Source organism: Haliotis cracherodii, unplaced genomic scaffold (assembly GCF_022045235.1).
Source record: "Haliotis cracherodii isolate W230 unplaced genomic scaffold, xgHalCrac1.p SCAF_11, whole genome shotgun sequence".
Lineage (NCBI taxonomy): Eukaryota > Metazoa > Mollusca > Gastropoda > Lepetellida > Haliotidae > Haliotis > Haliotis cracherodii.
The window spans coordinates 10,375,608-10,389,975 of NW_027266266.1; the positions used below are offsets into that span (position 1 = coordinate 10,375,608).

The following is a 14,368-nucleotide window of genomic DNA, read 5'->3' on the forward strand; positions in this document are numbered from 1 at the left end:
CATCATTGTTAATGGGTTACTGATGGTGTAACCGCCACATGTACAGAGTGGCCTCCCCTTGTTTATTTATCTGTAGCGGATTGAGATACCCCTCAATACAAACATAAATAGAGAATACTACACTCGTTCTCGTTAGAGAATGAGTGTGGTAATTTATTTATTACCAACGTCAAAATATGTATCTAAGTGTAAAAACATAAAACTTTCTTTCGTTGACAGATCACACTGAAACCGGTTGCAAATCTGGTTGCACATGAATAATGAAATATGGCCAAATATGGGCATTGTTGACATTTCTTTGCATAGGCATTAACAACATGTTCCTGATGTTGTGTGTGCAAACATGACAGCAACAACCCACAAGATCTTAGTTTAAGAATTTATTCAACTTATGGTAATTCAAAGGCATTGTTGTTAGTACGCAAGACACCTATAAGAAAATATAAAAAGTCAGTTCGCGCTGAGCTTTGAATATCGGACAAACAGTCGGTCACTCGTACCACCTGAGTTCCTGGCTGTGCTATCAAAATTTTGCGGTTTCTTTGATCTATAAGCGGAATTTATATCCTGTCCTACCGTTTTGGAAAAGGGAAATCAGAAAGACATTCATGTTAACTGTACGACCCGATACTGAAGACGTCAAAACCAACAAACTCAAGTCTGTTGGCGTGTCAGTGACAGCTTCGAACGAAGGCCAAAGTCACCATCGGAATAAGAAAAGACAACCGTGATTTATGCTTGGGCATGTTATTGTTATTGGGATGTTCTGGGCCACAAAACCAGAAGTCAGACACACTTTCACGGAGTTGTCGAATGATTTGTATCAGAGCTGTTCACTTTGAGTGATCTAGTCGTGCAGTCGTGTATGAAACAGTGCCACAAAATACACCTCGAAGGGGACACTGATGGCACAACCGGAGCATCCAACGTAAGTCCTGATATATATCCAGATAGTTTTGGTGACTTCATTTCACCACGCATATCCCTTTATGTTAAATCAAATTGAAAGTCGAGAAACTGGTTGGGTGCCTTCAAGCTCATAGGGACCCTCGATCTATCGATTGGTAGTAATACATTGCAAATAGATATATTATATTATATTTATATAATGTCTGTAGTAGCTCTGTGCATAACTTATATAGAATACAAAGCGAAGTTGATGCGTGTGACTATCTTGTTTGCTTTAATAAAGTGTGTGTAAATGTCTCTCAGTTCTTCAATTCTACATTGTAGTTGCAAATAGAATGACGTCTCGTGATTTTGTTATGAATGAAAAAGTAGTTCCGGTGTGAAAGGCGTCAGGAGTTATCCAATAAAAACGAATAAAACGAGGTCAACCTTGTACGATACACGTGTGATGTACGGATGTAGTATCTTCCCACCTGACCGGGATAAGAAATGGATTAGCAACCACACAACCCCATGTTTGAAATGGAGAAAAGAAGGGAAATTTTGTTATGTTTATAAGATGTCTAAGATACCCATCAGCAGTTGTGTATTTTGCGGATTTTGAATATATTTTTACAAGTTTTAAATCAAATAATGTTATCTCAAAGTTTTTATAATAGAATGACGTCTCGTGATTTTTTTATGAATGAAAAAAGTAGTTCCGGCGTGACAGTGGTCAGGGGTTATCCAATCAAAACGAGTTAAACGAGGTCAACCTTGTACGATACACGTATGACTTAGTATCTTACCACCTGTATCTCAACCACGAGGGTAATAATCATTGTTATAACACTACAACACTGTGATTTATTGACCCAGACACGATTCCCCATATGGTTACAATGTAGGAAGTTTCTGGACATCAAAGCTGATTCTAAAGTATTTAAACTGAGAGATAAAAGAAAGTATACCAATATTGGTGTATTTTATGTAATTTGAAATTGAAAGAACCATTGTTAAAATTGATTAGTTTTGTTTAAGCATCACTCATTCCTGCAACATTTTGTAAAAAGTAATCTGTGGTTTGATAATTTTGTTAAAATAGAATTGAAAGGGGTAAGACATGGATTGACAACCACACGACCACATGTTTGAAATGTTGGAGAAAAGAAGGGAAAATATATTATGTTTATAAGATGTCTAAGATACCCATCAACAGTTGTGCATTTTGTGTTTTTTGAATATATTTTCATAAATTTTAAATCAAATTATGTTCAAAGTACTTGTTGATTACAACATGAAGTTCCAAACAATCTTGATTCTTTATTTTTTCTTATTCTTGTGTCTCAACTCTATACTGTGTATGGTAGAAATTAAGAAGATGCATTTATAAACAAATTCCTATTGATGAATTTTCAAATGAGTGACTAAATGTGCCTTACCATTACTTTAGACTTCACTGGCTCCTAGCATGACTTCCTCATGCATGCTGCTTAAAGCACATGGTGACATGACCACACCAAGCTGTGCTTATCTCCCTTCTTATTAGGGTTGATGTAAAATTGGCACATCATCAAAAAATTAAACATAACATTCAAACCCTGGAAATTAAATATACATCCGAACCATAACAATTATTTAATATTGTATATTGCTGTTGTTATATGTAATACATAATTTGAGGAAATTGTAGAAACCAGATTTGATACCTCCTTAACCAGTGAAGCTATCATAGCTGATAGAAAATAGAATTAAACATTTTGACCATTACAGTACTCTTTGACTAGTACAGTACAGTTCATTTTATATAATATCGCCAACTTAAGATATGTTCAACTGAATATAAAAAGCAGATGAAAAAAATCAACTGAGAGGTATAGTTCTTTTTGTCTCACAGTTTATATAACTTTATTCGAAAATAAAATTACCCTAACACACATTAGAATACACTTATCCTAGTTAATTATATTCATTGAATGCTTTTATTCATGACTGAATAAATCACTGAGACTAATTAGCTTTGACGAGGCTTTGACAGAGTATCGCATCCCAGGGCTTGAGTGGGTGTGGGCAACTTTGGTCAACCGAATTCAATCTGTTAATATAATCCGGTATTGGTCAACCAAGTTAACGCAGGTACCAAAAAAATGTCAAGTCGCATTCACCAGGGTTGTCCGGGGTTTGGGAATCGAACGGGAGCACCTATAGCTACTACCTAATGACACACACACATCGACAACGCATGGCGTTGGCTTACTATACACTCCAGAGGCTTAATCAGTACTATCAGGCCTCTGCTGTGATATCTACCAGGCCACTACTATGGTAACAATATATTGTGAAAACAACATGATTGATTGATGGATGGATCCCAGATGCGCCATGATGATATTTTATTGTTCATCACCACACCCGTGGTGATGGGTTTCACCAAAGATGTCAACTCCTAAGACCTGGATCACTCCCTCCCAAATCAAGCTGACACACCGAGATTTGACTGAAATACTGTCTAATGTGACGTTAAACCAAATTCACTTATTTTTCATGCAATATTCATCACTTGTAAATTATCACCAGGAAAGACTGTAACAATGTTGCAATTGATGGACCAGGAAAGTTTTCTTTTCTCGTCCTTTACATGCCTAAACAGTGCAATTCATATTTCTTTCATGCATTGAGCTTCCTAATTCGACAGTGATACAGCAGTTTTGTACACTAGAGAAAAACATTTTGATAAATGTTCATGATTTGAATGTAGCGGAACTCGCTGCCATATTCGAGCGTCCAAGGTGAACTCAAAGTCAGGTGCAGCATTCGGCTGAGCTGCATTTAATGCACTCATTTGTGTGTGGTGGTCAAGGGAATTGACATATACGAAGTTGCAAATGTGTCCTTTATTCTGAAAACTGTTGCCATTAATTTGAAATGTACTTCATACGCATACTGAATATCATCTCTTATGGAATTCTATAAATAATAACAATAGTAATAGTTTGTTTGTTGTTTTACGCCGCACTCAGCAATATTCCACATATGTGACGGCCGTCTGGAAATAATCGAGTCTGGACCAGACAATCCAGTGATTGACATCATGAGCATCGATCCACGCAATTGGGATCGATAACATGCATCACCCAAGTCAGCGAGCCTGGTTAGACCCAATCCCATCAGTCCCCTCTTACGACAAGCAAAGTCACCTTTTAGAGCAAGCGTGGGTTGCTGAAGACCTATTTACGCTGCACTCATCAATATTTTCAGCTATATGATGGCGGTCTGGAAATAATCGAGTATGAATTCCAGACTCGAATATATCCAGACGGCCATCATGTAGCTGGCATATTGCTGAGTACGGCGTTAAACAACAAACAGTCAAACAAATAAACAAATCCACAGCATGCACAGGTACCGGGGGTCAATTCTATCAGGAACCAAACGGAAACAATACTATGGCATGAGAGTGAAGAAGTGAACAGGCTTTTTCCCAAGCATATGTAGCAGAACCGATGTACAGAAAACGAAAGCAACCATCCCATGAGTGTTTTCTGATAGTGTTGTCATGTTTCACGTGAAAAATTAAAACAGAAATGACAGCTGAAAAAATTCATGGCGGAAGACCTCACAACTTATTGCACCATCTTTTGTCCCTGTCGCTGGGCAGTCTACCGTGACATGACCAGCATCGAAAAAAAGTCTCGTCGGTTCAACGTGTATATAAGACCCGCGTGCCTTTTCCAGAACCCTGACATCTTTCTCTTCAGACTGTTTGCTGACTTTCTGGTGAGTCTTTTCTTCTTTCCTTAGCAAACAACTTCGACATTGGTGTATAGCTAGATGGTAATACTAGACAATTTGTCAGAAACAAGCACCTTCATTTACGCTGTTCAAACTTTGAAGCTTTTGATATATGTTGACATCCAAGTGCTAGATTAATGCAAATATAATCTGTTGAGTTTGGGGCTTTGTAAATGAACTTACCTATATAACAAAGCCACCCTAAGAAGGTGTGGTTTCATCTAGATGTCTGCTTTTGAACTTCTGTATTCGGTTGCGGTCTTAACAAAGAATATCTTGTATTATGATCTACAATGTGAAGATGCTATCGAAGTTGTATATCGTCTTGTCAAAACATTTGAAAACAGCTAAAGATAATTCATCTCTTTCAGAATCTGAACCATGGCATCCATCTTGTCTGTTGCCCTGATATGCGCATGCGTGCTGGTGTGTTCCGGTGCTGTGTACGACCAGTATCCGTACCGCGGTCAGAAATCGGATGTGTATCCCGGAGGGAGGTACCCTGGATACCCCAACCAAGGTCAGTACTACCACGACGTACCCAGTTCAACACCTTTAACAAGGGTGTATTGCTAGATGGTAATACTAGACAATTTGTCAAAGAAACACCCTTTGCGCTGTTCAAACTTTACTGAAGCTTTTCATATATGTTGACATCCAAGTGCTAAAAGCAAATGTAATGTTTGGGTAGGGGCTTTGTAAATGAACTTACCTTTACAACAAAGCCACCTTAGAAGGTGTGGTTTCATCAAGATGTCTCCTTCTGAGCTACCGGCAGCTACCCCCACCAAGGTCAGTACTACCACGACGTACCCAGTTCAACACCATTCTGGTGAAACTGTATATATGAGAGATAGTAGAGTTTGTTTCTTGCTTTGTTGTCTAACGCCCCTCTCAGCAATATGACAGCTTTATGACAGTGGGCTCTAAATAATCGAGTCTGGACCTGACAATCACCGATCTACGCTAATTGGATACAAAGACATGCATCAACCAAGTCAGCGAGCCTGACCACCCAATCCCGTTAGTCGCCTCTTACGACAAGCATAGTCACTTTTTACGGCAAGCATGGGTTGCTGAAGACCTATTCTAGCCTGGATCTTCACAGGTCGAGAGAGAGAGATAGTCGTGGGAAAATAGAAAGTAGTGGGTGCTGGTGCGATTTTGATCGAATTCAGAAAACAAGGTTAAAGGTTTATCTGGGCATGTATGCATCCACGATACAACAGTTATAGTAGTAAATGGGGGAAGTTATATACACATAAGCTATGAATCTTAACGAAAAGCCATTTAACAAAAATGACGATATATTGAAATCCTTATGCTGACTGACACAGCAATAATTTGGAGGATCGATTAATTGTTTTGATTTCCAGTTGAAATATGTTCTTAAAGGTAAACTGCAATAGTATTATGAACTACGGGGATGTTTCTTCACTTTTCGCATAGATATTATTGAAAATGATGCTTCAATTATATTGATGGGTGTGTTAAAATTCGTCACATTACATTTCAAAGACTTGACGCACACAAACAGAACCTCGCCCGAGTGCCGATAAATATCATATATTTTAATACAAATCAAAAATATTTAACATCCGTGCCTTGCCGATCGGGACTTTTTAACTTTTATGGACGAGTGTTAATACTTTTATTATATGACCATTCGAGGGTAAGATTCAATTTATCATCCCAAGTCATTCTTGCGCCTCTTGTTCAGTTTGTAAACACCAATAAACATATCTAGGGCCTTGCGTGTAAAAGTACAGCTAACAAGCTTCAGTGTCAGAACGTTCAGCAACCCATGCTTGCCGTAAAAGGCGACTATGCTTGTCGTCAGAGGCGACTAACGGGATCGGGTGGTCAGGCTTGCTGACTTGATTGATGCATGTCATCGATCCCAACTGCGTGGATCGATGCTCATGATGTCAATCACTGGATTGTCTGCTTCAGACTCGATTATTTACAGACCGCCGTCATATAGCTGGAATATTGCTGAGTGCGGTGTTATACAACAAACAAACAGTGGCAGAACGTTTTGGAATTCCATTTGATTGTGACATCATGAAACAGATGACGTCAGAAAGGTGTGCAAAGTTTTTCTATATAATTTCAGTCATCCTCGGAGATATCTCCTGTGGAAGATCCTGTTTTGGATGGCTAATACAGCTATCGTTCGCCAATGCCTTTACACTGCCATCTTACCACTAGTGCATAGTCAATGATGTTTTGGCACTCGTGAAGAGCAACCTCCTCGTGGTGAGTGCTGGGTAGCGCTAATAGCTCTTCCCCCGTGTGGAACCGGGGTAGAATATTTCCACAGCACCCCATTGCTGGTCGTAAGAGGCGACCAAAGTGGGCAGCCCGTTTGCCGTGGGTTGCGTCCCTGTGTCGGCGGAGGACGGGAGTCTGGTAGTTGAGGGCACTGGTTCCTGGAACTGTGTTCCTTTGCCCAACACACTACTTTGACCCTTACTTCGCCTAGACGGGTGGTAAGATGGGCCCGGTCTTATCAATCGGCTGGTCATGCCAGGCCCTGTGCGTAATATTGTATATGCACACATGTGTTGTATCTTTATGTATATTTTGGTCTTGGCCGTACATAACTTGTGTGAATTATCAATTTTGTATTGAAAAATTGCCTAGAGTCTTACGCCAGAAGGGGGTGGCTCATGGGCCAATCTGGCTATATATCAACCTCTAGGTTCTATGTGACTTCAGATTACTGTCAAGGGCCGAACCAGCCTGACTTTAAATTCTGTTTGTCAAAAATAGCTACCTATGTTTATATTGCTTGAGTATAACACCTTTGTAACCCTGGTGTTGTAGATTGGTTTCCTCTGCAGCATCGTCCTTGTTGACACTCGATGGCGGGTGGGGAGCAGAGATGTCGAATGACATACTCACACCATGTCTCACAACAAATCCCCTGGTTCTTTCAAAGCAAACAAACGTCGTCATGTCGATTCTGTTTCGTCTGACGATGAGGTTTCGCCTATTGTTGCAGATTCTTGGCCACGATTCATTGTTATCGCATCGGTCGATGAAACTCCTTTAAAACTTAATCCGTTTGCCATATCAAAGGGCATCCAAAGTACTTGTGGTGAAGTGAAGAACGTTACACGTCTTCGTTCTGGTTCCATACTTGTTGAATGTGCACGGAGACAGCAATCTATCAACTTGCTGGGTCTCCAGCAGTTTGTTAACACGCAGGTTGCTGTCTCAGTGCACAGGACATTGAATTCTAGTCGTGGTATCGTGCGTGATCGAGCACGATGTCTTTCAGAAATGACAGAAGAAGAGATTGCAGCAGAACTTAAGCATCAGGGTGTCACCGCTGTCAAGCGATTCACACGCAAAACAGAAGATGGAAATATATTAAAAACTCAGACATATCTTTTCACATTTTCAACACCTACTGTTCCATCATCAATAAAAGCTGGATACTTTAACATCGGAGTGGAGGTTTATGTTCCAAATCCACTCCGGTGTTTTAAGTGTCAACACTTCGGTCACGGGGCCAAATCTTGCACGGCCAAGACAAGATGCTCCCGTTGCAGTGGTCCTCATGAGGGCACAGAGTGCACAAATGAGATCAAATGTGCTAACTGCAGCGGTGAGCACTTGTCGTCATCCAAATCATGCCCGATTTTCGATCATGAATCGAAAATACTAAAAATCAAACATACAAATAACATTTCCTACTCTGATGCTAAAAAACTCCTTGTTCCCTCTCAGACCACTTCAAATAAATTATATTCAGCTGCAGTCTCTTCTCCGAGTCAAGGTCACAAAATCACCATGAGATCCACTCATTGTCAAACTGAAATCTCTTGGGTCCACAATGACCAGATCATCATTGATGACGCACCTAAATTGTCTCCGGATAAGCCATCAACAATGACGTCTTCATCTCAAACGGAAAACTTGCAACCTTTGCATATTCAACCAACTGAACCAGAAATTATAACGGAAATCGAATCAGTTCAGGGCGAAGCCCATCTATCTAAAAAACAGACCAAAAAGCAAATGAGGAGAAAGGCCAGAGCACTCCAGCACTTGGAGGAGCCTTCTCCTGACGCGTGCCCTGTAGCGGTTCATAATTCTTATGAACCATTGGCCATGGAGGTCACTCCTTCTCTCCCAGTACATGGGAATGTTCCTTCTACTCGTTCACGTCTCCCAGTTGAACCTCCATGAGTGGAGCCACTAATTTAATACAATGGAATTGCAGAGGACTTAGGAACAATTTCAATGATCTACAGTTATTATCACAAGATTTTAAACCATCAGCTTTTAGCTTACAAGAAACCTACCTGAAAAATACAGATAAATTTGATTTTCGTCAGTACAATTCGTATCATTCGTTTTCACCTCCAGGTGACAAGGCGACAGGTGGCGCTTCCATTTTGGTGAGGCAGGATGTCATCCATAGCCCCGTCCCTCTTAAATGCAACCTTCAAGCTGTTGCTGTCCGTCTGTCTTTACATATAACTTTTACACTTTGCTCTATATACATTTCACCATCGTCTCCTCTTCAGCAGTCTGATCTTCAGGATTTGTTTGATCAGCTCCCAAGACCCTGTGTCATTATGGGTGACCTGAATGGGCATAACCCTCTGTGGGGTAGCAGAGATACAAACAACAAAGGGAAACTCCTGGAAGACTTCATTTTAAATAATAATTTGTGCATATATAATGATGGATCAGACACATATCTACATCCCGCTACTGGAACTTATTCTGCTCTTGATTTGTCACTCACAGATCCAAATGTATATAACGAATTTGAGTGGTCAGTCCACAATGATTTATGTGGAAGCGACCATTTCCCAACGATACTTTCTGCTATTAACCCGAATAATGAGCCACCTGTGTCAAGGTGGAATTTTAAAAGGGCCAACTGGCCATTATTTCAGACACTTTGTACTGACAAATTGACATCTGACATTTTCATTAACGTCCCTGATCCTCTTCAGTTATTCACGGACACGCTGAATAATATTGCTGATGTAACTATTCCTAAGTCCTCTGTTAAACCACACATTCGTAAACCATGGTTTACAGATGATTGCAAACAGGCTAGGAAGAATAGGAGGAAGGCTGAAAAATACTTTCGCCGTCACCCTACAGTTCACAATTTCAATAATGTAAAAATAAATGGTGCCAAGGCTCGACGTACGTTCAAACAAAATCGGCGACAGTCTTGGAGAAACTTTGTATCAAAGATTAATTCCCGTACACCAATGACAAAGGTGTGGAACATGGTACAAAGAATCAAAGGGAAGGGTTCAAATTCTGGCGTTCATCATCTTAAAGATGGTCATGGTCTACTTACTGACAAAGTAGACATCGCAAATAAGTTGGGTGAAACTTTAGCCAAACACTCTTCATCAGCCAATTATAATCCCAAATTTCAGAAATATAAAAATCAACAAGAAAAGAAAACTATTAACTTTAATTCGGATAATGGTGAAGACTACAATGAAGTATTTTCACTACATGAGCTCAATACTGCCCTAACGCAAGCTCGTGATACCGCAACAGGAGCTGATAATATCCACTATCAGCTCCTTAAACATTTACCCAATCCATGTCTAGAAACACTTCTAAATATTTTTGATCATATTTGGACAACTGGACACTTTCCTCCTTCCTGGCACAATGCCATTGTTATCCCTATACCGAAACCTGGTCGGGATCATACTGATCCATCTAACTATCGACCTATTTCGTTAACTAGCTGCGTTTGTAAAACCATGGAACGCATGGTCAATAACCGTTTAGTATGGTTTTTAGAAACCAATAATCTTATTACCAATATTCAATGTGGTTTCCGCAAAAATCGAAGTACTATTGACCATCTGGTTCGTTTAGAATCATTCATTAAAAATTCCATTGTAAATAGCCAGCATGCTGTATCAATCTTTTTTGATCTTGAAAAAGCTTATGATACAACATGGAAACATGGTATTTTAAAAGATTTACACGACTTCGGTTTCAGAGGCCGTTTGCCTCATTTTATATCGCAGTTTTTAACGGACAGACAATTTCAAGTTCGTGTTGGATCAACCCTGTCTGATCATTATAATCAGGATCAGGGGGTTCCACAAGGCAGTATTTTGTCTGTTACATTGTTTAGCATAAAAATAAATAGTTTATCTAAAGTATTAAATGACTCAATTGATGGGTCTTTGTTTGTGGATGATTTTAATATCTCATGTCGTGGTAAAAATATGCGTACTATTGAACGCCAATTACAGTTGTGTCTTAATAAAATTCATAAATGGTGTCTTGAGAATGGCTTTAAGTTCTCACAGACCAAGACCAATTGTATACATTTTTGTCGGAAATATAAACCTCATAAAGATCCTGAACTCTTTTTAGATGGCACTCCAATCAAGATTGTAAAAGAAGCCAAATTTTTAGGATTAATTTTCGACCATCATCTAACTTTTTTGCCACATATTAAATATCTAAAGACAAAATGCCTGAAGGCCTTAGATTTGCTAAAAGTCGTCTCAAACTCAAAGTGGGGAGGGGATCAGAAAACCCTTCTTCACTTATACAGATCTCTTATTCGCTCTAAGCTGGACTATGGCTCCATTGTGTATGCTGGAGCTTGTAAGAGTAATTTAAAAAAACTGGATTTAATCCACCATCAAGGATTAAGACTTTGTCTTGGTGCTTTTCGAACTTCTCCGGTTGACAGCCTCTATGTCGAGGCTGATGAACCTTCCTTAAAACACCGCCGTATTAAATTGTCTCTTCAATATGTTACTAAATTACGTTCGAACCCCTCTAATCCTGCTTATGACTCCGTTTTCTATCCCCTGTATGAAAATCTATTTCAGAAGAAACCGAAACTGATCCCTCCACTTGGAATCCGGCTCAAATCCCATATTACTAATGCAAATCTAGATCTGGATCTTATCTCTCCTTCCCGGCTTTTGTCTACTCCTCCCTGGCAGTTGGTGAGGCCAGAAGTAGACATTTCACTGACACGCTTTCTAAAATCTGACACAAATCAACTAGTATATCAACAGGAATATTTACAACTGAGAAGCAAATATGACACTCACCGTTCAATTTTTACTGATGGATCCAAGGACTGTGGCAAAGTAGCAAGTGCCACTGTCGTTGGATCCAAGATTATATCGTCTAGAATACCAGACAATAGCTCTATTTTCACTGCTGAGGCCAATGCTATCCTTACAGCCTTGGTATATATTCAACGACAGTCTTCATGTAAACAGTTCATCATTTTTTCGGATTCTCTTTCTTGTCTTCAGGCGTTAACTAAGGTATCTTCTACTCATCCGATTATTTTACATATTTTAGAACTATACAATGATCTTTCAACTGGCCAATGCGACATCGTATTTTGTTGGTTGCCGAGCCATGTGGGCATAACTGGAAATACCATGGCCGATGCTGCTGCAAAGGCGGCGCTCAACAAGTCTGTGACACCACTTCTGCTACCATATAGTGATTTGAAACCTGCAATAAGATCTTACATCCGTGATCTAATGCAACAGAAGTGGGACACCCAAGTAGACAATAAATTACATGCCATTCAACCCAATATTGGTTACACCTACTTGGGTTGTCAGTCCAGATTTGATGAGGTCGTTATGCGACGATGTCGTATTGGCCACAGCAGATATACTCATGATTATCTATTGAAAGGTGAGGATCCTCCGTTTTGCATCCCTTGTGATGAAAGAATCACAGTCAGGCATGTCCTGCTTGACTGTATCGATTTTTCCATCACAAGGGATCAATATTTCAGTGTCAAAACAGTTAAGGACCTTTTTAACAATGTTAATTCATATTTAATCCTTAACTTTTTAAAAGATATTGAACTAGTTCACAAATTTTGAAATGTATTTTATGAATCGGTAGTGTATGATTATTAACAGAGATTGTTCGTGGCTATGCCCTTGACGGGGGTTGACGTAGCGTAAAATTATTGTCCCCCAGAGAGGGTATGTAAGACCACCTCTTTCAATGTATATTTATATCTACCTCTATTTTAACTGCAGAATATTTGTTGATTTTAATCTCTGGCTAAACTTGCACCAATCACCGGTAACTTGGGTAAAGGTGTAAATCCTGCTGGGGAACCATGCAGGCAGCAGAGGTACAGTAAGTCCCCTTGGTCCCTAGTATGGTGACCTTAACCTTGTTGCTGGTGATCTATAGCCCCATTTTTATATTGTGTCGTATCCAACTGTTCAAATAGTTTTAATGTTCTACAACTAGTTTTAAGTCAATCTGTGATATATTGCTAGTTATTCTACTGTCCTTCGTCGACAGTTTTTTATTAATCTTGTCCAACTCTTTCAAGTCACATTATGGCTGAAATATTGCCGACGTGACTTTAATTAAACTCACTCACTCACTCAATGATGTTTTGATGGCTGAATGTATGCGAACTGAAATATATACACCTCTAAACTGTATATGATTTCTTCCAGATAAGTATGGAGGATATTACAGAAGTGAGTAATATATATTCCAAGTTCTTCTTCATATCATATCATAATAGTATGGAGTTTGTGTGAATACTAGTACACAATGCCATTTAAAAAATGGTCAAATAAAACAAAAGTTATGTTTGGGATAAGACTTTCTAAGTAAAGTTTTTTGGTTGAGTCCCATCCCTGGCTTGCCTGCCAGTTGTCGGACTTTCGTTTTTGTGGAAGCTGACATTGTGTTCTGGTGATTAGGTGCCTCACTCTGGCAGTTTGGGTTCGAATTCTGGATGGGACTCAACCCACAAAAGTACAGGAATCTGTACTTTACAGAAAAAGTGTCATCCCAAATATAATATTTGTTATATAATGGAATTTGGTCTTAAAAATCATGTATCTTTTCGTAAATTTAAATACAATGTTTATTTATATTGCAATCATTTATATCACAAACATTATCTCTTGCAAACGGGATTACATGAAAGTAAGTAATCAGTGCCACATGTAAATTTTATAAAATAAACTTTCTATAATATTATATGGATACAATTATGTCAATAGTGTCGATGTAATATTTCCGTCTCTTCCCAATGAATTATCTAATATCACAACACACACGTGTTTTAACTAAGGCATCCTGTCATTGTCTTCATGATGTATCTGACATAATTATAACATCTTGCTTTACCTTGACCAGGGTACCGACGATCTGTACCATCCTATGATGATGGTAGCTACCCAAGACACTACCCGTACTACCCGACAGGATACCCGTACTACCCAAAATACCCCACACAGAAGGACTATTAACCATAAGGTATTGAAAATATTAATAGTATTATAATAATACATTGCACAAGCCATTTAAATTGGCCTTGCACTGTCGAGTGTTCCTCGGTCAATACCAAATAAGTCAACATGTTCATGATGAGTTCATATATTTAGAACCGATGTTTATTAACATTCGTTATTATTATCTAACAATTAGCTGAATACAAATGTAGAACAGTTTGAAAGAAGTCAATATTATTCCTACAACAGTTTCCATACATAGTTCAAATTATCCTTTCCTTGGGGCGGGAGTAAGCCTTGTGGTTAAAGCGTTCACTCTTCACGCCGAAGACCTAGGTTCGATTCCCGACATGGGTACAATGTGTGAAGCCCATTTCCGGTGTCCCCCGCCGTGATTGCTAGAATATTGATAAAAGCGG

General features: G+C 39.2%; 1 protein-coding gene across 1 annotated transcript; it reads left to right on the forward strand.

The window, feature by feature from the left end:
• The first annotated feature begins 5,061 nt into the window (after window positions 1-5,061).
• LOC139454824 (uncharacterized) lies at window positions 5,062-13,967 on the forward strand. The gene is made up of 3 exons (XM_071236447.1): window positions 5,062-5,200; window positions 7,688-8,296; window positions 13,855-13,967. Exons 1-3 carry the CDS (start codon window positions 5,062-5,064, stop codon window positions 13,965-13,967), a joined length of 861 nt encoding a protein of 286 aa, XP_071092548.1.
• The last annotated feature ends 401 nt before the right edge of the window (window positions 13,968-14,368 follow it).

Coding starts and splice junctions, on each gene's coding strand:
- LOC139454824 (XM_071236447.1), top strand. CDS start 5,062: ATGGCATCCATCTTGTCTGTTGCCCTGATATGCGCATGCGTGCTGGTG. Junction 5,201..7,687: donor CCCTGGATACCCCAACCAAG/GTCAGTACTACC, acceptor CTATTGTTGCAG/ATTCTTGGCCACGATTCATT. Junction 8,297..13,854: donor CAAATGTGCTAACTGCAGCG/GTGAGCACTTGT, acceptor TACCTTGACCAG/GGTACCGACGATCTGTACCA.